The 25,289-nt window shown below is 34.2% G+C and overlaps 5 protein-coding genes across 8 annotated transcripts; 4 read left to right on the top strand and 1 right to left on the bottom strand.

The window, feature by feature from the left end:
* Positions 1–3,600: 3,600 nt before the first annotated feature.
* Positions 3,601–3,945, top strand: LOC140183847 (uncharacterized). The gene has a single exon (XM_072233386.1). The coding sequence runs from the start codon at positions 3,601–3,603 to the stop codon at positions 3,943–3,945; it is 345 nt and encodes a 114-aa protein (XP_072089487.1).
* Positions 3,946–6,793: 2,848 nt separating this feature from the next.
* Positions 6,794–11,030, top strand: LOC112709304 (large ribosomal subunit protein mL43-like). Of its 4 annotated transcripts, XM_072202740.1 has the most exons (5): positions 9,644–9,773; positions 10,013–10,063; positions 10,148–10,313; positions 10,508–10,614; positions 10,731–11,030. In XM_072202740.1, exons 3-5 carry the CDS (start codon positions 10,234–10,236, stop codon positions 10,901–10,903), a joined length of 360 nt encoding a protein of 119 aa, XP_072058841.1. In that variant the 5' UTR covers positions 9,644–9,773; positions 10,013–10,063; positions 10,148–10,233; the 3' UTR covers positions 10,904–11,030. The 4 variants fall into 4 exon arrangements, with proteins under 4 accessions (XP_025616984.1, XP_025616989.1, XP_025616992.1 ...); XM_025761199.3 differs by lacking the exons at positions 9,644–9,773; positions 10,013–10,063 and adding an exon at positions 6,794–6,909; XM_025761204.2 differs by having other exon boundaries at positions 9,618–9,773; positions 10,013–10,313.
* Positions 11,031–11,091: 61 nt separating this feature from the next.
* On the top strand, positions 11,092–14,073 carry LOC112772015 (uncharacterized). Its single transcript, XM_072233383.1, has 3 exons — positions 11,092–11,118; positions 12,869–13,207; positions 13,711–14,073. Exons 1-3 carry the CDS (start codon positions 11,092–11,094, stop codon positions 14,053–14,055), a joined length of 711 nt encoding a protein of 236 aa, XP_072089484.1. The 3' UTR covers positions 14,056–14,073.
* Positions 14,074–16,435: 2,362 nt separating this feature from the next.
* On the top strand, positions 16,436–20,681 carry LOC112709301 (hexosyltransferase GAUT11). The gene is made up of 2 exons (XM_025761196.2): positions 16,436–17,000; positions 18,832–20,681. Exons 1-2 carry the CDS (start codon positions 16,848–16,850, stop codon positions 20,284–20,286), a joined length of 1,608 nt encoding a protein of 535 aa, XP_025616981.1. The 5' UTR covers positions 16,436–16,847; the 3' UTR covers positions 20,287–20,681.
* A 1,831-nt stretch (positions 20,682–22,512) lies between these two features.
* Positions 22,513–24,506, bottom strand: LOC112709291 (isoaspartyl peptidase/L-asparaginase). The gene is made up of 4 exons (XM_025761188.3): positions 24,259–24,506; positions 23,946–24,179; positions 23,430–23,516; positions 22,513–23,303 (listed from the first exon to the last, which is right to left on the bottom strand). The coding sequence occupies exons 1-4, from the start codon at positions 24,418–24,420 to the stop codon at positions 22,815–22,817; spliced, it is 972 nt and encodes a 323-aa protein (XP_025616973.1). The 5' UTR covers positions 24,421–24,506; the 3' UTR covers positions 22,513–22,814.
* Between the last annotated feature and the right edge of the window lie 783 nt (positions 24,507–25,289).

Raw genomic sequence — 25,289 nt, 5'->3', positions numbered from 1 at the left:
TAAAATGACTAGTACATAAAACGTGGAAAAAAATTATGTAATGTGATTCTAGTCATTTACAAATATTTCATAATGAGTAAAAATCTTTAAGAGTAAAATTATAAAAAAAATAAATTTATTTAAAAATCAAAGTAACGTGATTGAGTGTAATTTACTTAAATGTGATTAAAAAATAATTGAATAACTATGTACCATAAAAGATTGATATTAGTGAAGGATAAAATTAAGATTTATTTCTATGTATCGTTTTTGTCCCTAACAATTTCGTCCTATTTAAGTCACTAACGTTTTAAAATCGTCTCAATTTTGTCTCACCATCAATTTCGTTAACAGATTCTTAACGATAGGACAATATTGAGTCAATTTTGAAATATTAGGAACTTAAAAAGGACAATTCAAATGTTAGAGACAACTTTAAAACTTATCCCAAACGTTAAGGACAAAAAAATAGTTTATTCTTATATTTTTATTAATTTATTTATTATCTTTAATAGGAAATAATATAACATTTATTAAGAAGCACTACCTTCTTATTCTATCTTAAACATATTAGTATATACTATTATAAAATACTAGATAAATATTTAAATACTCTAATCTCCACTTCATGAATAGATAGAATGCTAATGATTATGAGTTTTAATTTTTTTTAATTATTCTCTTAATTTTAAATAATTAAAAATTTAATTTTTATGTTACTTTCTTAAAAAAATTAAAAAAATAAAAAATTCAAAATTTTTTAATTTAAAAATTAGAAGAATGAGTTTAAAAAAATATTTTACACGTCATTCAATTAAATTTATTTTTTTGATAACGATTTAAATAATTAAAATAAAAGATAATTTTTTTATTGACATAATATTATGTAATTGAATTTTTCGTATAAATATATTTTACATTCATAATGTGTTAAAATTAAATTCTAAAAAGATAATTAAAAAGATGAATTAAGATTGTCAATTATTTTTTTAATTTATATTTTTAAAATTTTAAGTGAATAAAAATTGAAATATACATTTATATTTTATAAACATAAATAAAATAAAAAATTTAAAATTTTTTTTATTAGAAAATCAAAACATAATTAAAATATGAGTTAACATTAAAATAATAATTTCTTTTTGTATTCTTATATCGAATAGATTGCATGTACTATAATACACTTTTCGGTAAAAAAAAAATAAAAGAAAAAATTATTATCTAAATCAATCACTAAAATTTTTTCATTAAATATCGGTAAAAAAAATAAAGAAAAAATTATTATCTAAATCAATCACTAAAATTTTTTGTATTAAATATTGAGGTAATGACCAAATCAGTATTCGAAAGATTCAAACGCTGACATTTTAGTATTTCACTATTGTTATTGACAAAATGGTTTTTAAATGATTTTAAAATTTGACAAGCGTACCCCTGAGTTTGCCGGAGCAAATTTCCGACAAGCACAATGCTGATGTAGCCACCGTGTTTTGGTGACTTGGCAAACCATCCCCAAAGTTTCCTCCCCAACGCACACTCCCTCCCCTTCCCTCTCCCCCCTGTCGCAGCTCCCATCCCCAACGCACACTTCTCCCCCATCGTAGTCTCCGCCGTATCACAACCCCCTCCCCAACGTACACTTCCCCTTTCTCCCTCAACACCACCATTCATAGCAACAACAACCTCCACCACTCTCCCTCTCCAACGCACGCTACCCCTCCCTCCCTCAACCCCACCACTTGCAGTAACAATTGCCATAATATCAACAGCAACAATAATCTCCACCACTCCCCCTTCTCCAACGCACACTCCCCTCTCCCTCCCTCAACACCACAATTCACAGCAACAACAACCTCAATATCAACAGAGTTGTCCCAAATCATGAATTGTCCCAAATTTTTAGGTTAAATTATCATTCAAAAAAATTAATAAAAATAAAATTCAGAGAAAACAAACAAATTCATATACAATAATCAAAATAAAATAAAATAAAACTTAATACAATACCACCAAAGTAAGAATAGAAGAAGAACACCAGACACAGAGGAGGCACGACATGATGGAGTCAAGATGGAACCCAGACAGAGGAGGCATGGCAGCGACTGGGGGCTAGCAGCAAGCAGATACAAGCAGTGAAGGCGACAGCAGTGAAGACGCACAGACAACGCAATGCCACGAAGGAGATAGACGACACTGGCGGATGCAGAAGATTCGATGACAAGATGGCGACAGTGCGGTGTCGATGACACTAGCTCTGTAAGACTGAGAATGTTGAACTCCACTGCTGTTTTGGGGGAGAGTGAGTTGAGAGTATGAGACACTGTGTTAGGAAGAGGATTAGAATTCAAAGGGACAAGGGAAGGGGGATTAGGGTTCAGAAAGGGGGATTTTGGATTGAGGAGGGGGAAGTGCGTTGGGGATGGGGGATTAGGGTTAGGGAGGGGGAGGTAAGGATTAGGGTTGGGGAGGGGGGAGAGTGCTCTCAGGAAGGGGAGGGGGAAGCAGAAGGAGAAGTGCGTTGGAAAGGAAGAAAGGAAGAAGTAGGGTGGGGGTGGGGGAAGGGGGGTTTGCCATGTCATCAAAATGTAGTGGCCATGTCAGCACTGTACTTGTCGGAGATGTGCTCCGGCGAACTCGCGGGTACGCTTGTCAAATTTTAAAATTATTTAAAGACTATTTTGTCAATAACAATAATGAGGTACCAAAATGCCAGCTTTTGAATCTTTTGAGTCCTGATTTGGTCATTACCTCTTAAATATTTTAGTCTCTCAAATTTGAAACCTAATTCGTAAATGAAATTCCAGGCAATGTCTTTCGCCCGGAAATAAATTTGGGGATAAAAATTCCTCCATAAAGACGGAACCTGTATAATAAACGGGGCGGGTGTACTGGTGTAGGGATAGAGGTCCCTGCCCCCATGAGAACTCATATAATAATCCCCATTATTAGAAACCGGTGAACCGATTGGGTTAAAAATCGGACCGGTTCATTGCAAATCTTTTTTTTTTGCCCTTCTCCCCAATGAAATGGCACGTTTTTGGCTTTCTGAGTAATCTTAATTGGCAACTTACCTTTCCTGAGGCACATGTCAAACACCTTCCTCTTCTTAAGTCGGATCATTCCCCTTTATGTCTTAACCTTGCTGTGCGTCCAAATCTGAATAGAGGGAGAAGGCCGTTTAGGTTTCTTGCAGCTTGGCTTTCGCATCCTGATTTCAATAATCTGATTCATCAATCTTGGCGTATGGAGAGTTCTTGGTCAGAAGGCCTGTCAAATTTCAAGAACTCCCTGAAGAACTGGAACTATAATGTTTTTGGTGACATTTGGAAACGTAAAAGCAGAATTCTGCGAAGACTTCAAGGAATCACAAATAGCTTAATGCAGGGCAGCAACTCTTTCCTTGAGGATCTTCAAGTGCAGCTTTAGAAGGAATACGAGGAAGTGTTGACACAAGTAGAAATTCTATGGTACCAGAAATCAAGATGCAAATGGGTCGAGTTTGGTGATATGAATACCAGGTATTTTCATGGTTCAACTATGGTGAGGAGACGAAAAAATAAAATCCACTCATTGCAGGACTTTGGAGGTAATTTAGTTACTGATAAAAATGTACTCGAAAGTATGGCTCTCTCTTTCTACTCAGACCTCTATACAGACTCTCTACCTGCTGTTCCCTTTGTTCTTAATAATGTTTTTCCCTGTTTAAGTATGGCTGACCACAACATAATAGGGGGAAGTATCTTTGTTCAAGAGATAAAAGAGGCCGTTTTTGCTATGGGGAGCTTCAAAGCTCCTGGAAGAGATGATTTACAAGCATTTTTCTATCAAAATCAGTGGGATAGAGTTGGGCCTGATCTTTGCAACCTTATTCAATGCATCTACGTAGAACCTCAGAGAATTCATGAGATTAACGAGACTCTTATCACCCTTATTCCTAAAGTGGATCCTATCACAAGCCTCAAGTAGATGAGACCGATAAGTTTGTGTAACGTCTCATATAAAGTTGTTACTAAAGTCTTGGCGAATCGGATTAGAAATCTTATGGGAAAGCTGGTGAAGCCTACGCAATGCAGTTTTGTTCCGGGTAGGCATAGCTCGGACATTATTATTGCTCAGGAAGTCATACATTCTATGAGAACTAAGAAAGGACCGAAAGGTTGGATGGCTATTAAAATTGATTTAGAAAAGGCATATGATAGAGTGAAGTGGAGTTTTGTGCAAGAGACTCTTAAAGATATTGGGTTCCCTGATCAGGTTACCAACCTTATCATGTCATGCATTTCTACGGCTAGGATGCGAATCCTGTGGAACGGGGAGGAGTTGGATGAATTTAAGCCGTCCAGAGGCATCCGTCAAGGAGACCCTATTTCACCATACATTTTTGTTCTGTGCATGGAGCGTCTCTCACAGCTTATCAGTGCTGCAGTTGACCATGGCTTCTGAAAACCTATCAAACTAAATAGAAATGGTCCTAGTCTTTCCCATTTGTGCTTTGCAGACGATCTTATTCTTTTTGCTAAAGCCAATCTCCAACAAGTTGACATCATCAAGAGATGTCTCAAGGCGTTCTGTGATAGTTCGGGGCAAAAAGTTAATAATGAGAAGACTCGGGTCTATTTTTTCAAGAATGTGGGTAACCAAGTTAGAACTGAGATCAGTGAAACCCTCCAGTTTGCAAGGACGAATAACCTTGGGAAGTACCTAGGAGTTCCTCTCTTGCATTCCAAAGTATCTAAGCGCACTTATGACGATATTATCAACAAGCTTAACTCCAGACTCAACTCTTGGAAAGCCTCTTCTTTGTCGTTAGCTGGGAGGACAGCTCTGGTGAAATCTGTCATTTCTTCTATTCCTCTTTATACTATGTAAAATGCACTATTACATGTGTCTACTTGTAATGCCATTGACCGTAAATGCAGTAGCTTTCTCTGGGGTGATACAGAACAATCAAAGAAAATCCATCTCATAGACTGGCAAAGAGTCTACCTTCCCAAAAAAGTGGGTGGACTTGGCATTAGGCATGCAAGTTTGATGAACCATGCATTTCTGATGAAAGCTGGATGGGGCCTGGTGGAGAAGAGAAACTCCTTATGGGCTAGAGTGCTTCGTTATAAGTATAAAGCCGGGAACAATATTATTCCTATCGTGGATAGAAAACCAAAGAGCTCTAACATTTGGAAGGGAGTTTGTAAGGCATGGCCCGATATCTCGCAAAACCATATTTGGAGGATAGGAGATGGCACTGAGATCAGTTTTTGGAAGCATAATTGGGTCCCTAACTTGGGCAAGCTGGAACAATATGTTACACAGGTAAATAACTCTCCTTTAGATACATCTAGTTCTCTTATGGATTTCCTTGATGTTTCAGAAAACTGGGATGTGAACAAGCTAAATGGTTGGCTTCCGGAGGATGTTGTAAAGAAGATTGTGGCCATCTCCCCGCCTTCCCCTTGGAAAATGCCGGACCAAGTGGCATGGAACCTGTCATCGGATGGTTCTTTCAACCTCAAACTGTCATACCAAGCCCTTTGTACTAATCAGCCTCCTCTCAATGACATATTCAATCTTGTTTGGCGTTGGAGAGGATCCGAACGTATCAGGTATTTCCTGTGGTTAGTTGCTAATAATGCAATCCTAACTAACGTGGAGAGACAACGTCGTCACTTATCAAACTCCCCTCTCTGTCCAAGATGTAGCAATCACAGTGAAACCACACTTCATGTACTAAGAGATTGTGCTTTTGCGTCTAGCATCTGGAATGCCCTTTTACCCCCAATGTGGAAACAAGGTTTCTTTAATTCAAGCATGCATGATTGGATTAAAGCTAACCTTTCCACACACAACAACTGGCAATGCATTTTTGGTGTCGCTACATCCTCAATCTGGTTCTTCCACAACAAGCTAATTTTTGAAGGTCAAGACAGTCCTGCACCTTCAGTCCTAGTTCAAATTCGAACCCGAAGTGATGAGTTCAGCCGATCACAAGGAATACGACTCAGTTAAGCACCTATAGTGCCAAGCATGATCGTCCAATATGCTGGACTCCCCCTAGCGAAGATGTTGTGAAACTAAATGTTGATGGCTCTCTTTTTGCGCATATAAATAATGCGGCGTGTGGTGGAATTGTTAGGAACCATCTTGGAGGCTTCGTGAAAGGCTTCTCTTGTAACCTTGGAAGTTGCTCAATTATGCATGCTAAGCTTTGGGGTATAATCCATGGCCTTAAAATTACCTCTAATCTTACTCAGTCTATTGTTATCGTGGAATCTGATTTGGCTGCTGCTCTGAAATTTATCTCTCATGGATGTCCTGCGGGCCACCCGTGCTCTTCCCTTGTTGAAGAGATTAAGATCCATGCTAATCGAATTCCTCAAGTGTATTGGAGTCATGTTCCCAGGGAAGCAAACTTTGCTGCTGATCATTTAGCAAAGAAAGGACAACACCTCCCATTTGGATTGCATACTTTTGATTCGGCCCCTGCTGAGATTGCACACATTCTTGTCACTGATATAGCTGTTGTTCCCCTCTTTAGAGGACTGGTCTAGTTGTTTTTCTTTGTTCTGTTTTGGGGTCTTTAAACCCCCCTTTCTCACAAAAAAAAAAGCAACCCTCTCCCTGTTCGAGCAGCAGTAGCCCCCATCCCCCCTAACTCTCTCAGTCTCTCTTAAGGAGTAGAGCCTCTGACCCTCACACTCCCAAAAAAGCACCGCCCACCGCCACCGCCACCGCCGGGCTACTCTGCTTCGTCTCGTGACTCTCGCGTTGACCCATGTGCATCTCCTTCCTGGCTCGTCGCCTCCTCTGCGTGACTGCGTCTCGCGTCGTCGTCATTGTCATCGTCGTCGCGTCCTCGTCCGGCGTGGCTCACCGTCGTTGCTGCCTTCCCCTTGCCCGTCTCTGCTTCGCCGTGCTTGGTCTCCCTCTTCTCAGGTATGTTTTTTAATTTTTTTTTATTTATTCAGTTATTGACTTATTGCCTTATTGGGTTATAATTTGATTAACTGAGGAACTGTTTAATGATGTTGATTAACTGAATCTGTTGATTGATGCTTTTGTTTTTCTGATTAACTGAGGGACTTATGTAGGTTTAATGGTTGATTGATGCTTTTGTTTTTCTGATTGTTAGTGTTTAGGGTTTGATTGGTTGCTGATTTTATATCATTATGGTGAATTGAGAGGCTGTTTTTATATTGTTATGTGAATTTATATTGTTGGATAGTGGATAGATTTTGTGAATTGAGCTGTTTTGTTTTTATTGTTTTGGATAGTAGATAGATTCTGTTAATTTATATTGTTCTGCTCATGTTTATTCTGTTGCATAATCTTTGATGGCTTGGTTTTGTTTGCAAGAGTTTAAACTAGGAAGTATTTGGCACTTCTCATGTTCTAAGTTTTTCGTGTAAAGGTTCAAATTTTTGAAATTTTATTGCTTTCTTCTATCCCCTTTATCTGCAGCAGACGTCTTTGACAAATAATGATTTGGCAGAATTAGTTATTTTTAGAAATTGAGATGATTGTTGTTAAAATGTTAGTGACAAAGTGATAATATGTATTTCAAATTTTAATTTTAAGTTTTTACTATTTTATGTTTTTTTATTTACGTGAGACCGAGTCAACCGGTTCAATCCGTGATCCACCGATTGATCCAGTGACCTAGTAACCTAACCGGTTTAATCACCGGTTCGGTTCTGACAACTATGCTCTTTTCTCTTCAGACTTCAAGACCACTACACCCACCTTTCTTCTTCAATTTCTCACTACTGGCTGCTGTCCCCCAAAACCCCCCTCACTGTCGCACTCCCTCTAAACTCTCTCACCGTCGCAGATTACCTTCCCAAAACAAATATTATCTCATAATCTAAAAGGAAGTCTGAGATGTATGGATATATTCATTTCATGTCAAAAAATCAGATGTTTTATTATATTTCTTTTTTTTTAATTAGAAACTAGAATTAATATTCTCAAAATTGGCATTCTATTTGTGTTAATATACAACTAACAAAAATTGAATTTCCAATTTTAGATCCCCAAAATCTCTCTATCTAATATCTCTTTTTTATATTGTATTCTATTAGAATAGTTCTAATATATATATATATATATATATATATATATATATATATATATATATATATATATATATATATATATAAATTTTGAAATATTCGAAATAGAATTTCTATATTCATTCAATAATTTAAAATTTTTACATATTCAAAAATATTAATATATAATAAATATTATTATAAAATCATATTATATATAATAGAGAATATTATATAATTTCTAAGTTTTCATGTAAAAAAAATTTTGAATTTCAATATCTATATCTTTTTTTTATTTTTTTTATTTGCGCACCCAGTCCTTTATAATTCAAAGCCCTCTCTTGTAACTTTTGTGGAAATATTATCGTTATCCTTGTCTTTGTTTATGCCTTGGATTGGAATAAATTACTATAGTTCTACCTCGTCTCCAGATCAATCTACATAATTTCACAAATTTTATGAACAGAGAATCATATTTTCATATTTATCATTCCTTCAACTTAATCTCGGATCCATTTTAACGGAAGAAAATAAGGTTTCCTTCGATTTTGAACTTCTATTCTAATGGTGCCGCCCCTCAATCAATAATATTGAAGTTAAATAAAAGTCTAATTAAAGAATTTATACTTGCATTTTTTATTTCTCTATGGTAGAAATATATATAGAGTATGTTGAACGGAGCATCGCGCAGTCGCCGTCTTCTTGCGTCAAGAGCGTCGCGCCATCGTCGTCTTCCAGCACCAGTGAGGTCCTGTCTTCGTTGTTCTTCATAGTCATCGTCAGCCTCCACCATTGGCTCCTCTTCCTTCCGTTAAGTCGGCTTCTGTAGTTTTCATTTACGTTGAAGCATTTGTTAATTTTTATCCTTTGGGAATTTGCTGTTCTCCTCTGTTCTGTGTGTTTTTTGATTCTGTTGTCAAAATGATTTCTGTGGTTTGCTATTATCAGTGCCTCTGTGGATTTGTTGTTATCACTGTCTCTGTTCTGCGTATTTTGATTCTATTATCAATTTTTTGCAAAATTTTTTCGTTCTTAAAAGCTCCACGTATATCTGTGGATACCTAGGTCCCGGTGGATATGGGGTCCCCCTACCCATCGGGGGACGGGGACAGACTATGCAGCATGGACACTTCGTTGAGTTGTTGTGTCCGCGTGTCGGACACATTTCAGACACGACACTCATCGACACTCGTTCGATACGCGTGTCTGTTTTGTCCAACCGTGTCTTAATAAAAAATAAAAAATTCTCCTCCAGACACATTTGGACACACTGAAATACCATCATTTGTCAGCGTGTCCAATTTTGTTCTTAACATATATTCTTGAAATAAATTTAGATGTAGTACATATTGTTATATATTAAAACAAAAATATTTTAAATACTTGATATAATTAAAATAAGATATTAAAAATAATTAAAAAATTAATTTATATGTTATTATCGATAAAATATCAAAATAGTATTATGATTTATCTAAAAAAATACTTTATATTTTATATGTATGCGTGTCTCCGTGTCTTATAAGGTTTTAAAATTTACGTATTGGCGTGTCCCGTGTCGTATTGTGTCGTGTCCCGTGTCCGTGCATCATAGGGGACAGATAATGGAAGGGGAAGGTGGGTGGGATCGCCGCTGCCCCCCATGGAGACCCGTTGCCATTCCTATTCTCAGTATGGTCTCCTCTGCCTCTTCTCCGGCCATCTTCTTCTTTGCCGTCGCTGTCTCCGTCGCCTTCCCGTGTTCCCGAGGTAAGTCCTCTACTCCTCTTTGATCCCTTGCTGTGTTGGATTTTTTAATTTATTTGCTATGTTCATATTGCTCGTGTTACAATTTGAGATTTTGGCACTATGATATGTTACTACTTTTAGCTAGAAATGCTACTGAATAATTGTTGCCTGAATAATTGTTGCTGTGCTAGTTGTTCTTGTTGTTGGGTTTCTTGTGGTTGGTTATTAGAATTAGATTTAATTACGATTTTCTTTTTCAGCTATGGACAATATTAATAATCAAGAAGCACATGTGTATAGCAAGCCATCTTGTAATAATTCGGTTGATATTTCTCCGGATTCCAATATTGATAGTCAATCACAAGCTTCCTCTAAGTTGGCTATTTCCTTTCCAGAATATTCATCCCTCGTGCAGAGAGAGACGCACACTAGGACTAAGCTCTGATAATCTCATAGCTGTGTTCATTCCAGTCTTTGTGGGATGGCTCTGAGAGGAGTATGGCAACTTCAGAAGCTCATTGTTAGCTATTGCAATTGGGGCGGAAGCAGTAGAGGTATAAGGTACCCTCCATTTGATCCTCCTTCTTCTCTCTATACTGCGTTTACTAACATGCTGCTTTCTTTCGTCGTTCCTAATCCAAAATCCCTGATTCCTATCACTTTATAACTGTTACTGCATCTTATTCTTCTTTTTCTTCTCATATTTTACTCTGTGTTGATGATCCGATTCTTACTTTTATTTTAAATAATAATAGGGCTTTTATGGAGTCGGAATTGCCTGTGTTTAAGGAGAAGAATCCTCAATTAGAGGTTGTTACTGAACTCATTCGTGGTCAGCATCCACATTTGAAGGCTTTTTATAGTAAGATTTCTTCTTTGTTAATTAATTAACAAAAGTTGGATTGTACAACTCACTCGGGGGATCTTTTCTTGGCTAATTACTAAAAGTTGAATGAGTGATTGTGATGGGAATTACAGAGAACAAAAACGAGCGAGTTATATGCGTGAAGAACATGGATCCAGAAGATGTACTTCACCATGCAACGAGGCTAAGGAATGCATTGGGAAGAAAGGTGATCAAACTGAGGACAAGGCATGTAACCAAGCGCCCTAGTGTGCAAGGTACATGGACAACCGCTCTTCGATTTTAAGAATAATAACAAGTCCAGAGTGTAGTGTTCCAAACTTGTTCTTTTCTTTCTGATGAATTTACCAATATTGTGTAAACCATATTTGAGTATAAGTTCTCATGCTGTTTGTGGCACAATTTTTATTTCCTTCTTCCTTGTTTGCTGCCTCATGATGAAGAGCAAAGTCATGTTCATAGTTAATAGTGGCAATGGCTCGCGTTATAGATACAGATACTGTTCGTGCTGCTATCTTTTTTCTTCTTTATCTAAGAATAAGATAGGATTAATGATCACAATAGCCTCTGAAAGATAACTATCAATTTTGTTATCGAAGAAATTGGTCAGATATAACAGTCAGTCTATGCAAAGACCAATACGGTGGTATCATTTTTTAGGGTTCAATTTGAGGTGCTTGATCTTTCCGTGAGAATCAAGACAATGCATGTGTGATTTTTGAGGGATTATTTTAACTATTAACCATCCAAATGCTATGAATTAGCGTTATGTGTCATCATGGAAGAAAAATGGCATAGGTGCAGTAATTTAATTATGTTTAGTGTCCTGTTTACAATTGAATACGAGATTGTTTCAAAGCATTGGTAAGAATATGCTACACTAAAGATCTTAGACGATGCAGAGAAATCTCTGTTAATACTAGTGTGTTGTAAACGTATTAGAAAAAAGAACAAGAAATGATAAAGGAAACGTTTTAAAAACTCAAGCAACATCTATGCTTATTTACTTCTAAACCACTCAAATTGAACTCATTATTTGTCAATTAAGTATTAGTAGGAAAATTAGGCTAACTCATGTATTATTGTAGGTGAATGCTAAGTTAGATTCCGTTGTAAAATGAGAACCAGTCGTTGGGTAGAAAAAGAATTGATGAATGTTTGGTAAATATTTTTTAACATATCTGTCACAGTGAAAATTTCAATACTATTATTGGCATTCATGTTTATTACTTACTTGAAGGAACTCATGGAATATTATTGCAGATGAACCTGAATCCACAATGTGAACTGATTTTATAGTCTTGTATGGATTCAATGAATATAATCATTTATTACTGGAAGGAATTTGATAAGAACAAAGCACTTTTGCAAAATAGAGTTTAAATTACATGAAAGTACTTTTACAAATTACAATTTTGCTTATTTCGGTGTTAATTGAACACCCATGCTCAAAATGAATATAATGTTTACATTTTATTACAAATATTTGAAGATACACATCATACATACTCTACTTCAATTACACTTTCTTAACTCAAAATAATTGTCTCCTTTACTTTTCAAATTCATTAATATATTTAAAACAACAAAAGTTATTCAAATATATATAAAAATTTTTGTCTAACAATAACAAAATTAGCTATATAGGTCAAACGATACTATTGTATTTTATCACATATCCATAATACCGGACTTGTTCTTAAATAAGTTAAGTTATAATTATTTATCAATTAAAAATTATACTTGTCGAGATTACATCAGTACGTGTGCCCATGTTTCCTTGATGTCTTCAAATTCTAATTAACGCCATCTCCGCTACACCTAATTATCTCAAAGTTCATTTCATTGGTGTGTTTTCTTAATTTTCTTTGATTATTCTAATTGTGGTGCATTCCCTCAAAATTATTCCTCTATACGTGTGTTAACATTGTCAACTCTTGTTCATCAATCCAAGATCTTCATGATTCCGACCACGTTCATACAGAACTGGCCTCCCTACTAAGAAAATCACACATAAACAAACAAATAAATCATTAAATGTCTCTTTGAGAGGTTGGATCGTGACCAAAAGACAAATAAATAAATATCAAAGTCAAGTGTCACATTGAATATTGAAGCTGGCATTGTTCAATTTTATGTTACCAAATGAACACACTATATATTATTAGCTCATACTATATAGTATAGTAACAGTTCCATTGTTCATAACTTCATATTAATTCCTTACAATTTGAAAAAAAAAAAAAAAAAGGGACTAGGAAGAAGCAGGCCACGACTGAGGTTGCGAGGTTTGTGCTTTGGTAACGCGACCTCTCACGTAAGAGCTTCTTCTGCTTCTAGAACAGAGTTTTCGAGCAACGATGTGCATGAATCTTGTAGAGACAAGGCTGATGAAAGTGGTGTTGAAACTGGTGGCAACAACCGGGTTATGGTGGTTGTGGATTCTAGCTTTGAAGCTAAGGGTGCTCTAGATTGGGCACTCTCTCACACTATTCAGAGACAAGACAATGTTATTCTTGTTCATGTAGCCAAACCCACTAATAGAGAAGGTGAGAATCACAAATGTTATTATTTACAAAGATTCCATTATGTGTTATTGTGAATTATGAGTTTTCTTAAGTATGAAGTAATAGATTTATATCTATGCTAATAATATAGATAATTTTAACCGTCCTGGGAACAACATACTAGTTAGATCTTATTTATTTACAAATAATCAAATATTTAATTCAATAACGAAATACAACAATCCAAAATTATCCAATTATTTCAGCAATATTAAAGAATGTAAAATAAGATCATTTTAATATGTTTTGAATTAATTTTTTATTTTCTTCCAAATATTTTAGACATACATAAGATAATGAGTTTTCTTAAGTAGTTACAAGTAATAGATTTATATCCATGCCAATATATAATATTATTACACTTTTTTTTGTTTCCTTTTATTAATTTGATGATTTGATAGACAGATTCTAATGAAAGAAAGTTTAATTTAAAGGCTTATCAACTTCTGCTTAAAATAAAAAACATATGCGAAATAAAGAAACCCCGAGTAAATTTCAAATTAAAAAGTATTTCATTGATTTCTAGGAAATGGAACATTGTTCAGCTTATGTAACATGTTGTATTCCTCTGTTTCTTGAGGTGCAAGTAAGTGTAGTAATGCTTGAAGCAGAGGAAAAGGGCGCTGCCATAGTGCAAGAAGCGAAGCAACAAAGCGTGTCGCTGTTGGTAGTCGGACAAAGGAAGCGATCATTGGTGCGGCGGCTGATGGCGAAGAGGAGGCTGCGGATGAGGACGAGATCTGAGGTTGTTGAGTATTGCTTGAAGCAGAACTCACCTTGCATGACCATTGCTGTGAGAAGGAAGATTAAGAAACTTGGAGGCTATTTAATTTCTACCAAACGCCATAAAAACTTTTGGTTTTTGGCTTAAATAAAATAAAATTTAATTTTGATGCACTATAACTAAAGTAATTTTTACGTAATACATAATAACAATAACTAATTTTTGCGTTGATTACGTAAATGTCTGAATGGTTATTTAAAAGAATAAATGTGATTGTACCATTCTATAAAAACGTTTTATAATGTCAATGTATTAAAATTACGGAAATGTTTGCTAACCAAAGAAAATCAGTCAAAAATAACTATAACTAACTCAATAAAATAATGGAAAAGTATTTGAAACCAAAAGGTTATCAGCCAAAAATTAAAACCTATAAAAGCCTTCCTTTTTTCTCTCACATTAATCTATCCACCTCCAACAATCACACACACCCACTTCTCTCTCACCAATGCGGGCGCTCTGCTGATAGTAAGATTCAGAAAACACTGATGGAGTTGCTTAATCAACTAGATGGATTTGATCAACTTGAAAAGGTACAACATGCTTCATTTACTTTGTTTTTATTTGGAGACCACACCGTATGGTTTAGAAACATTTTTTCTCTTCCTTGTAGCAATTTAGAAGGATTAAAAACTTTATCTTGAAGACCACCGTATAGTTTAAAAACATTTGCGACGTGTTCCAGCTGGAGGTTGGGCTCCTGAGGTCCAATTGGCTGGACGGTGCTAACTACTTGGGTTAGGAGACGGTTGATAATTTTGTTTGTAATATTTGGGAGAAAGTTGATTTCATTGTTTATAAGAAGATGTTACTCTGTATTTTGGGATATTAGGTGTCATTTTGATGATTAAAGAGACTGCAAACTACATAATTACAAAATTATAAAAAAACATTTATTTAATATAAAAAAATCATAATACTTAACAAAAGAAACATCCAATTATATTTTAGCAAAAATAATTAAATATCTATAAAATTTAAAAAATAAATATGAAATTCTTAAAGAAATAGAGACATTCACATTTGCAATACAAAAAAATTCAAAAAATATATAAAAGAACATCTATTTAGTATGAAAAAGAAACATTCTGATACCTAGCAGAAGAAACATCCATATATATTAACTCGTAGAGATTTTGAATTCATCCAAAAGTATTTGGCTGATTTTTGACTAATACCCTTTTGGTTTCTAGCATTGCTCTAAAATAATATATATATATATATATATATATATATATATATATATATATATATATATATAGTTAATAAAATAGTTAATTAATGTGATTATTAATGAAACATGTTACTTGATGTGTAAGATTCAGGCATTAAATGAATGAAAAGGTGCGAGGAAAATTAACTCGGTATGCTAATGAAAAACAGTAGTTTTCAGTATTATTTGTGCTTTGTTCTGTAAAATAATAAGAGGAATTTGTTTGTCAAATTGGAGCTACGCGCCTACACCAAAATGTAATATTCATAAAGTAAATATTAATATAGTAGAATAAATTAAATGTTCAAAAATTATTTTTTGTAATATAAGTTTGATGAAGATGTTATTCTGTTTGGCAGAAAATTAACTGTAATTGGGTGTAGTGTTTATTTTCTCTCTACCTTTATTTTATATAGAAATTAGAAAATAATTCACCTTTAAATATTCTTTATTAAATAAATAAAATTATATAATATTTTTATTAATTTATTATATTCAATCAAATATGTTTTTAAGATAAAAGATATCTTTTGCTAGCATAACATTATATAATTGTATAAATATTTTATATTTACAATGTATTAAAATTAAATTTTAAAAAAATAATTAAAAAATAAATTAAGATTGTCAATTACTTTTCTTAATTTACATTTTTGAATTTTTAAGTGAATAAAATTTTAAATGTACATTTATATTTTATAAATATGAATAAAATAAAGAATTTAAAATTTTTTTTATTAGAAAATCAAAACATTATTAAAATATGAGTTAACACTAAAATAATTATTTTTCCTGTATTCTTACATCAAATAGATTGCATGTACTATAATACATGTTTTCGATAAAAAAAGAATAAAGAACAATTATCTAAATTAATCGCTGACATTTTTAATATTAGATATTTTATTTTTTTTAAATTTTAAAATACACAATATAATTCATAATATTTATTTTTATTAGATAATATAGTTTTTTTAATTTAATTCGAAGAGTAATATAAAACAGCCTCTAAAAAATTTAAAAAATTTTAAAATAATCTTAAAATTTTTAAAAAATTCTAAATAATCATTTTAGTTAAATAAAAATAATTAAAAAAATAAGACTATTTTATATATTTTAAAACTTAAAATACTAGCTCTCTAACATTAAAAACTTCAAAATCCGATTTGAGTAATTATTAAAAAATAAACTTTTCCAAATCTCATTTATTGAACTAAACCAGTTAACCAGCATACACAGTATTTTTCTTTTCCTAAAAATTCAGTTGAGTTCATTTTTAGTTTCTTAATCTAAAATCTCACATTTTAATTTACCATTATTTGTCGGTCTTTAACTCTTATTCTCCGACTCCATCTTACTGTCACTAAAATCCTCATCATAGAAGAACAGATCAACATTTTCCAATCAGCTTTTTCAAAATCTCAGATTGCAACAATCCTCACTCACTCCGAATGCAGCAACTGCATGTTACGTAGATTCTTTTTGTCTTCACTTCACAAGCACTCAACAAAGGGGGCCCCTTTAATTATTGGCACCATCAATCATAAGCTCCCTTGCTATTAGTGCCTCAAAAGGATCGATTTTTATGGATTCTCGATCGAATCGAACACATGGGTCGCTCTGAATCCTCGATTCGGCTCTGAATTGTGGACGCAACCGCCGAAAGATGCGGCGACGGGCCGCCGATTTTCGGCGCCCGGTTCGACGGAGGTTCTCTTATTGGATCTGGGTTCTCCTTGGTTTGTCCTCTGTTGTAGGGTTAGTCTTGTTCGTTGTGCATCATAATCAGAATGAAGATCGGGACGAGTATCCGTTGCTGGTAATAAAAATTACGATGCATATCTTCTGTTTGATCATTTGTCTCATTGTTTGTTGTGTTTTTGGTGATCAATTTTTTATCTTTTAGAGTTTGATTATGATGGGATTTCTGCTTGGAGCTTAGTTTCAATGCTGTTTGAATCGGTTTTGTTAATCTGATGGGTAGTTATGTCGATGTGTTATTGTGTTGTTCTCTTTGCATTTCAACTACTGTAATTGAGTTCATCACATTTTTGCTCACTGTCAATGAACTGCGGTTTAGATCAATTCGTCTTAACGGTTTTTGTGTTTGTTAGCTGCCTCAATCTGATAGCTAGCATTGGAATAGGAAGAAAGCAATTGATATTTATTGAAAATATCCTAAAGTGAATTAAGTTGTCAGTTACTTTAAAATATACAGCTGAGATTGAAGTGTTTTCAATGTGGATCAGTGTTATCTTGAATCTCAATACTATCTTCCTCTCTTGTTTCACACGTGAAAGTTGTATCCTTGGACTGAACTGTTTTATCATGATGCTTGTATTTATCCGCCCTTCTCTTCTTCTAATTGCTCTTTTTCAATAACAATGAAGCCTTGATATGTTAGTTGTATTTTAATGAGTGGTATCAATGTTGTTGTTTTGTGCACTATTTTCGAGCTTACAATTAGAAAGTATAGTTTTTTCAATCTCATTTCATCCTAGATTCAATAGTAAATGTTTCAATACTTTTTTATTTTTTGAAGGACAATGCATTTCCTCATTATTTCTATATATCTGTATACTTGAAACTTCTCCAGTACTGGGTTATCAATAGAACAGTTTTACATGGCTAATTGATTTGTGTGTTTCACCACAATTATTTAGCATAGTCAACTAAATAGCCAAAACTGAAATATCTTGGTTATTTGCTGTGATTACTGATGCAATTTAATCTCATGGTTGATGCTGAGGCAATAGTCTGGCATCCTGAGGGTTATCCTGCATAAACCAGAAAGAAGGCAACCGATGATTAGCTCCTTATTTTAATAATGCATTTTCCTTTTGGGCTGGCATCACAACATTACCATTACCTGTACAGTTTTTGCATGTTTGGTCAAGATTGTAATTTCTGTTGCTGGATGAACTATGGGAAATTATCTGAGACTGTATTCATATTGTTGGAATTTGTTTCTATGTTCTAAAGTGTCTTCGGTTATCATGTTATCAAACGTTTCATTTGTAATTTGGCTACATTGGACTGTGTTTGGGTCCTATTGAGGAAAAGGTGTTAGGTAGATAAAAATTGATTGAGTTAGATTGAAGAAGCTAATAAAGTAATAATAGATTTTGCATGGAAAAGGTCAGCGACAAGGATAGGAAACTTTTTTTTTTTTTTCATTTTTGGAAAATATATTTAGTATCAGCCTGAAGTGAAAGAGTCCAAAGAACATATTTTGTTGACTGGTATCATTTGGTGATTAGTATTAGAATCTAAAACATGAACTAATTATTAGGTTTGGAAACTGTTCTGTCTTTACTTGCACATCATTCCGCTTTCAATTGTTGATACATAAAATCCACTCTAAGCATCCAACACTTAGGAAAATATCTGAAACCATGATATCAAAACCTAAAGTGGCGGACTCAAGATTCTGGATGATATCAAAAGCTAAAGTTGACTGTCACCAATATGAACTAATAAACATGTTCAAAGTATGTGTTGATAACACATGGAGTGAAAAAGTATGGGATGTGGAGGTTACATATTAGTGAATGACTGTTGTTATGCTTAGTTGATAGTGGTACTTCTTCCAAGTAGTTTATTATTCTCCACCTTCTGGTACTTATAAGGCAGGTGATTTTCCTTTGCAGGAGAGAAATGCTAGACTTGAACATTTTGCTAAGGAGAGTTTGAATTTTACTGAAGAAATTTTAAGTGTAAAATCATTTTCACGACAGTTAACCCAACAAATGATTCTTGCCAAGGCTTATGTAGTTATTGCCAAAGAGCACAACAATCTTCACCTTGCTTGGCAGCTTAGCGCAAAGATCAGAGGCTGCCAGCTTTTGCTTTCGAAAGCTGCGATGACAGGGGAGCCCGTAACACTGGAGGAAGCGGAGCCAATTATTAAAAGCCTTTCTTCTCTAATTTTTAAGGCACAAGACATTCATTATGACATTGCAACCACAATAGTGACTATGAAATCGCATATTCAAGCTCTTGAAGAGCGTGCCAATGCAGCCACGGTTCAAAGTACCGTGTTTGGTCAAATAGCAGCCGAGGGGTTACCGAAGAGTCTTCATTGCTTAAATGTGAAACTCATGTCTGATTGGCTAAAGAAGCCATCTCTGAAAGCACTCTCAGATGAGAAGAAAAACTCGCAGCGGCTTGTGGACAACAATCTCTATCATTTCTGCATATTTTCAGATAATGTACTGGCAACCTCAGTAGTTGTTAATTCAACTGTCTCCAATGCTGACCATCCAAAGCAGTTAGTCTTTCACATAGTCACTGATGGAGTCAATTATGGAGCAGTGCAAACATGGTTCCTCAGTAATGACTTTAAAGGGGCCACCATAGAGGTACAGAATATTGAGGAGTTTCACTGGTTGAATGCAAGTTATTCTCCTATTGTCAAGCAGCTCCTGAATCCAGACTCAAAAACCTTTTATTTTGGGCTATATCAGGATGCAAATGTCGAACCGAAAATGCGGAATCCCAAATTTTTGTCTTTATTGAATCATCTTCGGTTTTACATCCCCGAGATTTATCCACAACTTGAGAAGGTTGTTTTCTTGGATGATGATGTTGTTGTACAGAAGGACCTGACTCAGCTTTTCTCACTGGATCTGCATGGCAATGTAAATGGTGCAGTGGAAACTTGCCTTGAAGCATTTCATCGGTACTACAAATATCTCAACTTCTCAAACTCAATTATAAGCTCAAAGTTTGACCCTCAGGCATGTGCATGGGCATTCGGTATGAACATTTTTGACTTGGTTGCATGGAGGAAGGCGAATGCGACCGCCAAATATCATTACTGGCAAGAGCAGAACGCTGATGGGACACTCTGGAAGCTTGGGACTCTTCCTCCTGGTCTTCTATGTTTTTATGGTCTGACAGAGCCACTTGACAGAAGATGGCATGTTTTAGGATTGGGTTATGACCTTAATATTGATAACCGTCTGATTGAAAGTGCGGCAGTCATTCACTTCAACGGGAACATGAAGCCATGGCTGAAGTTTGCTATAGGCAGGTATAAGCCACTATGGGACAAGTACATAAATCAAAGTCACCCTTATCTGCAAGACTGTGCCACAAGTTGAAATGCACTACTTCTCTATGCTTATGGAATTCTGCAACCCCAGATATTTTGAACTCATTGATCTGTGGTTTCCTTACTGTAGAGCCAGAAGTAGGAAATTTTGACTTTGCTAGGATTTTTTCTTATTATTTTTTATTTTTCTTTACCTTCATCCCCCTGCTATCAATCTTGACATTGAAAGAGAACAAAAATGATTTCTTATACACTAGAAAGTTCATATGTCATAGGGGAAGAGATGTGGGAGAATACATTTTTTTGGTTAGTGGGGGCTTTCTTTTCCCCTTCTGCAAGTAGTAGAATGATTTGTTCGTTAGTAATTCTTGTAATAATTTATTTTATCACCTCTTTCAAATGACAAATAGTGATGTAATTGAATTGAAACAATTTTTGTACTCATCTCCTCATGCTTTATGAGATCCTTACAGTAACTTGATGAATCCTGCAACCTATTGATGATGAGTATATAACTCAATGCCGAGTTAATATTCAGATTGGTCTTTGAAATTATATTTGGTCGTTAAAGTTTTAGTTTATTCAATTTGGCAATTAGTTTATTCAATTTGGCATTCAAGACTCACGTTAGTCTCTAGCCTTGTTTTTATCACAGAATTATTAACAGCGTGCTAAGAACTGAAATTGTCACACTAGACTCTAATAACTATTTAATTTTGTTCCCTACGAAGTCTTTTAATTTTAATTTCACTTATTAAAGGCCTTTTAGAAACTACTAAAACTTGAAAATGTAGCCAAATTACATCATAGAATAGACTCGTTATGAATTTTATGATACAAAAAATAAATCTTGCTAACTAACCAATGCTATTGTTAAACCTTTATAAATGTAGAACCCTACTTGATTTTGAGTGCAAGAAACTACTAGTCAGAATGAATCCTCAAGAATCAAGATACAACATGCCAACTCCATCCCTTTTATTTTTTGACACACGCACTTAACTCCTCTACTACCTATTGCACTTCTATAACAATGTAACTACTTTAACTAGCTCTAACACGATACAATTACTCCCTTCTAATCCTTTTGTGCCCTCTCTTATTCTATTTTGTGATGAAATAGCTATATGGTGATTCTAACCTGTAAGTACACAAAAGTTAAAACAATCTGCCAAAAAATTATTGTGCTTTGTGACACATCGGAGGGGCAACCACAACAATCAATACATGGAACTCATCCTCCTCACTGATACGTGCTCAGGAGGTAAATAGAAAAATAACTATCCAACTATCCTTTTTAGGGTTAATAGTCAAATTAGTTCCGAATTGATGACTCGTTTTTCAAATTCATTCTTAAAAGATTTTATCAATCAAATTGATCCTTCAAAAATTATAAATTAATCATTTTTGTCCTTCAGTTACTCAATTAACAGGTTTCGTCAACGATTGATAATATGAAATGTCAACTCACATCATACATAATACCTAATATAGTCAATTGGATGCTGAACAAATATATTTATCAAAATCTATTAATTTAATGGCGTTAGGTTATATTAGGATTATACTTTATATAATTGAAAAAATAGACTAAATTGATAAATTTTCAAAAACATATTTGTTCAGCGTCCAATCGAATATGCTATGCCATGTATATTGTCAGTTAATATTCTATATCATTAATCATTAACGAAAACTATTAATTGAGTGACGGAAGAATAAAAATGATTAATTTATAATCTTTGAAAGACTAATTTGATTGATAAAATTATTCAAAAATAAATTTAGAGAATGATCTATCTTTTAAAGACTAATTTTACTGTAAACTCATTCTTTTTATCTTTATCTTTTCCTTGCTGCTGTGTCTTTTATTCTTGGAATTTTTTTTCCTTATCACTCACATTCTTTCTATTTGTCCCAATCATTGAAACTCCATACGCATTCGGATCCATCATTGAACCTGATACGAAAGAAATTTTATGATGCACTCAAATTTAACTTGTTATTCTACTTCTGAATAACTGTACAAAAAGTCAAAAGCCTGATTGGTTAGTCATTAGTTCATCAATTGTATCGTTTTTTAATTACCTACAAAAGCATCTTGGTTGCAACTTGCAAGTCAACAAACCTAAACAGTTCAGGTTTAGACAACTATGGATTTTAATAATGAAGGGTAATGTACACCTAGGTGGAGAAAATTTTGATCCTAATGTGGCATTCACCATTTAGGATCACTGGTCATTTTTCAGTTAAGAAGGTTCTTGATCATACAGCATAAGGAAAACCATCATTTACCATATATTACAATCAATAAAATTTGTATATTTCACATACAAATGAGGCCAAAGAAGTCGGCAATGGAACTTCATTTTCAAGGAACTTCATCATAAAGCTCAGGATTATAATAGAATATGATCATATTCAAGATGCGGGACAAACTATATCATAGATGACGTAACATAACTATAGTATTTCATTATGTAACTCGAGATAGAATTTCTTATGATATCAATCATGTAAGAAAGATTTACTGATGTCAGGATACATAAAGCTCTGAAACCAGGAAAGACATGAGGATTACTCAACTTGGGCATCAGACCAAATAGCAACCTCTGAGTAGCCATCTTCGGTAGCACATCCACGGAACATGCCTGTTGTGTTAAAAGACATCACAACTTCTCCTGCAGCAGACACAGCGATCAAACCAACGGTGCCCTTTGGTGTGCGCTCGTGCACAACACAATCAGCAGCTTCCTTGAGAGAGAGGCCTTTGAACTCCATCAGGGCAGCCACGTCTCTTGCAACCGTCCCACGTATTATTGATTCACCTTTACCTGTTGCTGAAACTGCACAAAGCTCATTGGCATAAGTCCCGGCACCTATGACAGGTGTGTCACCGATTCTGCCAGCCATTTTGTTCACTAATCCTCCAGTAGATGTAGCAGAAGCTAGATTACCATTACTGTCAACAGCCACACACCCAACAGTCCCAATTTGGCTATCCCCATTAGCACACGGCTTTTCCTTCTTAGTATCATTTTGGATGGGTTGGGCGTTATAATCAATCTGAAGTTAGCAATACAAAAAGTTGAAGAGATCAATGTGACACAAGATATGCTACTTTTCGACTTTAAATTCAGCATACTTAATAACCCCACCTAAAAAGCACAGAGCATAGGCAAATTCAAATACCTGGACCCTATTGGCTTCTTTTGCTAGCTTCAGTCTCTCAACATTTTCAGGAGTAATGAAATGGCTTGAATCTACTATCTCAACACCCTGAAATATTCGACAATGAAGATGTATCTACAAGCTACAAGTATTCATCTCAAAACAACAATTTACGAGCATATGCATTCAAATCTGAACTTCTAAATCATACAATTAGATGATGACATAGCAGGTTAATACCATGTGTCACAAATTAATTGGTTGACGTGTTCATGGTTATAATTAGTTGACCAATCATTGTGTGACACGTGGTTACGTGGTAGCATTCTATGTCATCATGCCGCATGACACAGACAAATCATCATCTAACTTATAAAAGCACCAATTTGACTTACAATTGTATTATGATTAATAAAATCTTTAGGAAACTAATTTGGAGAATCTGAGTATTTTCCATGTATGAATTTGAGTATTAACTCAATAAAGTAATAATGTTGATACAGAAAGAAAGAAAGAACAACGAAATGATGACCTAACTTGTTCTCTTGCAAATTGCTCTGCTCCATCAAATGCAAGATATATATGAGGAGTCTTCTCCATAACAAGACGAGCCAAAGAGACGGCGTTAACAACCGTGGTTAAACCAGAAACAGCACCACATCTCATAGTGTTGCCATCCATGATCGAAGCTTCCATTTCAACTGTGCCTTCGGAGGTCAACACAGAACCCCTACCAGCATTGAAGTGCGGAATATTCTCCAATTCACGAACCTATACAGAAGAGTAAAAGCATGAGATCACAGAATCTTTGAAGAAAGTGAAGAGAATACCGTTACGGTTGTTACTGTACCACGAGCTCAACCACGTCCAAAGGAGGCGAATTGGATTGAAGAGCTTCGACGCCAATTTGAAGGCAGTGGCGGATGGCTTCCTCACGGGGCTGGCGGCGGTCATGTGGCAGTGAACGGGAGATGTCGCCGGCGCCGCCATGCACAGCTATAGCCCAACCCATGGAGACTCCAGTCAAGCCAGATCTAGTTATGTGTGCCCGGTTGAGATTCCCAAGCCAACAAATTTTTAAAAAAATATTTCTAATATCAACTCAATTTATATTTATTATTAATTTATTATATATTTTATAAATAAATAAAAAGATCTATAATGAATTAATTGTTGTAAATAAATAAATAAAGAAGAGATACTAAATATAAAATAAAAATGTGTAAATAAAAGATATTAGTATTAATATTTATTAATATAATTATCTCACTATAATAAAAATAATTTATATATTTACTAGTATATTGTAATTTATCAATGGGTATTTATTTCATTTGTTTTTATCACATTAATGGTAAAATAAAAGATAAAATAAAAAAATCGGACGTGATAGTACATAGGTCAAGTTTGGATAAAGATTTTAGTTCTTTTTGAAAAAATAATTTAACAATAAATGACTATATTAAAAGTAGTTTATAAATAAATAAGTTATTTTGTATTTGGATTTTTAGTTATAAAAGTGAATTTTATAAAAATGTGATAAAAAGTAGTAGTATTATTAGAAAAGTCATTTTTTTAATATTTCTATAAGCTCCTAAATAGCTCCTTAGAAAGCTGCAATTTAATTTTAAAAATTGCACCAAACATTAATACTATTACTTTTCATAAATTAAAAGTTCAAAAAAATTACTTTTAAAACTTTTCAAACGAACCCACAGTAGCATTTGTTATAATGTGAGAGAGAAAACATAAAAAATGTTATATAAAAAATTTAATTACTAAATTAATTATTATATATAACATTTATTAGATTTATCTACTTGGGTCTTAAGATACATATTAAGATAATTAATTAAGATTTTTTTAAATATATACAAAAAA

The sequence above is a fragment of the Arachis hypogaea genome, chromosome 1, assembly GCF_003086295.3.
Source record: "Arachis hypogaea cultivar Tifrunner chromosome 1, arahy.Tifrunner.gnm2.J5K5, whole genome shotgun sequence".
In the NCBI taxonomy this organism is placed as follows: domain Eukaryota; kingdom Viridiplantae; phylum Streptophyta; class Magnoliopsida; order Fabales; family Fabaceae; genus Arachis; species Arachis hypogaea.
This window is presented reverse-complemented; position numbering and strand designations above follow the sequence as displayed.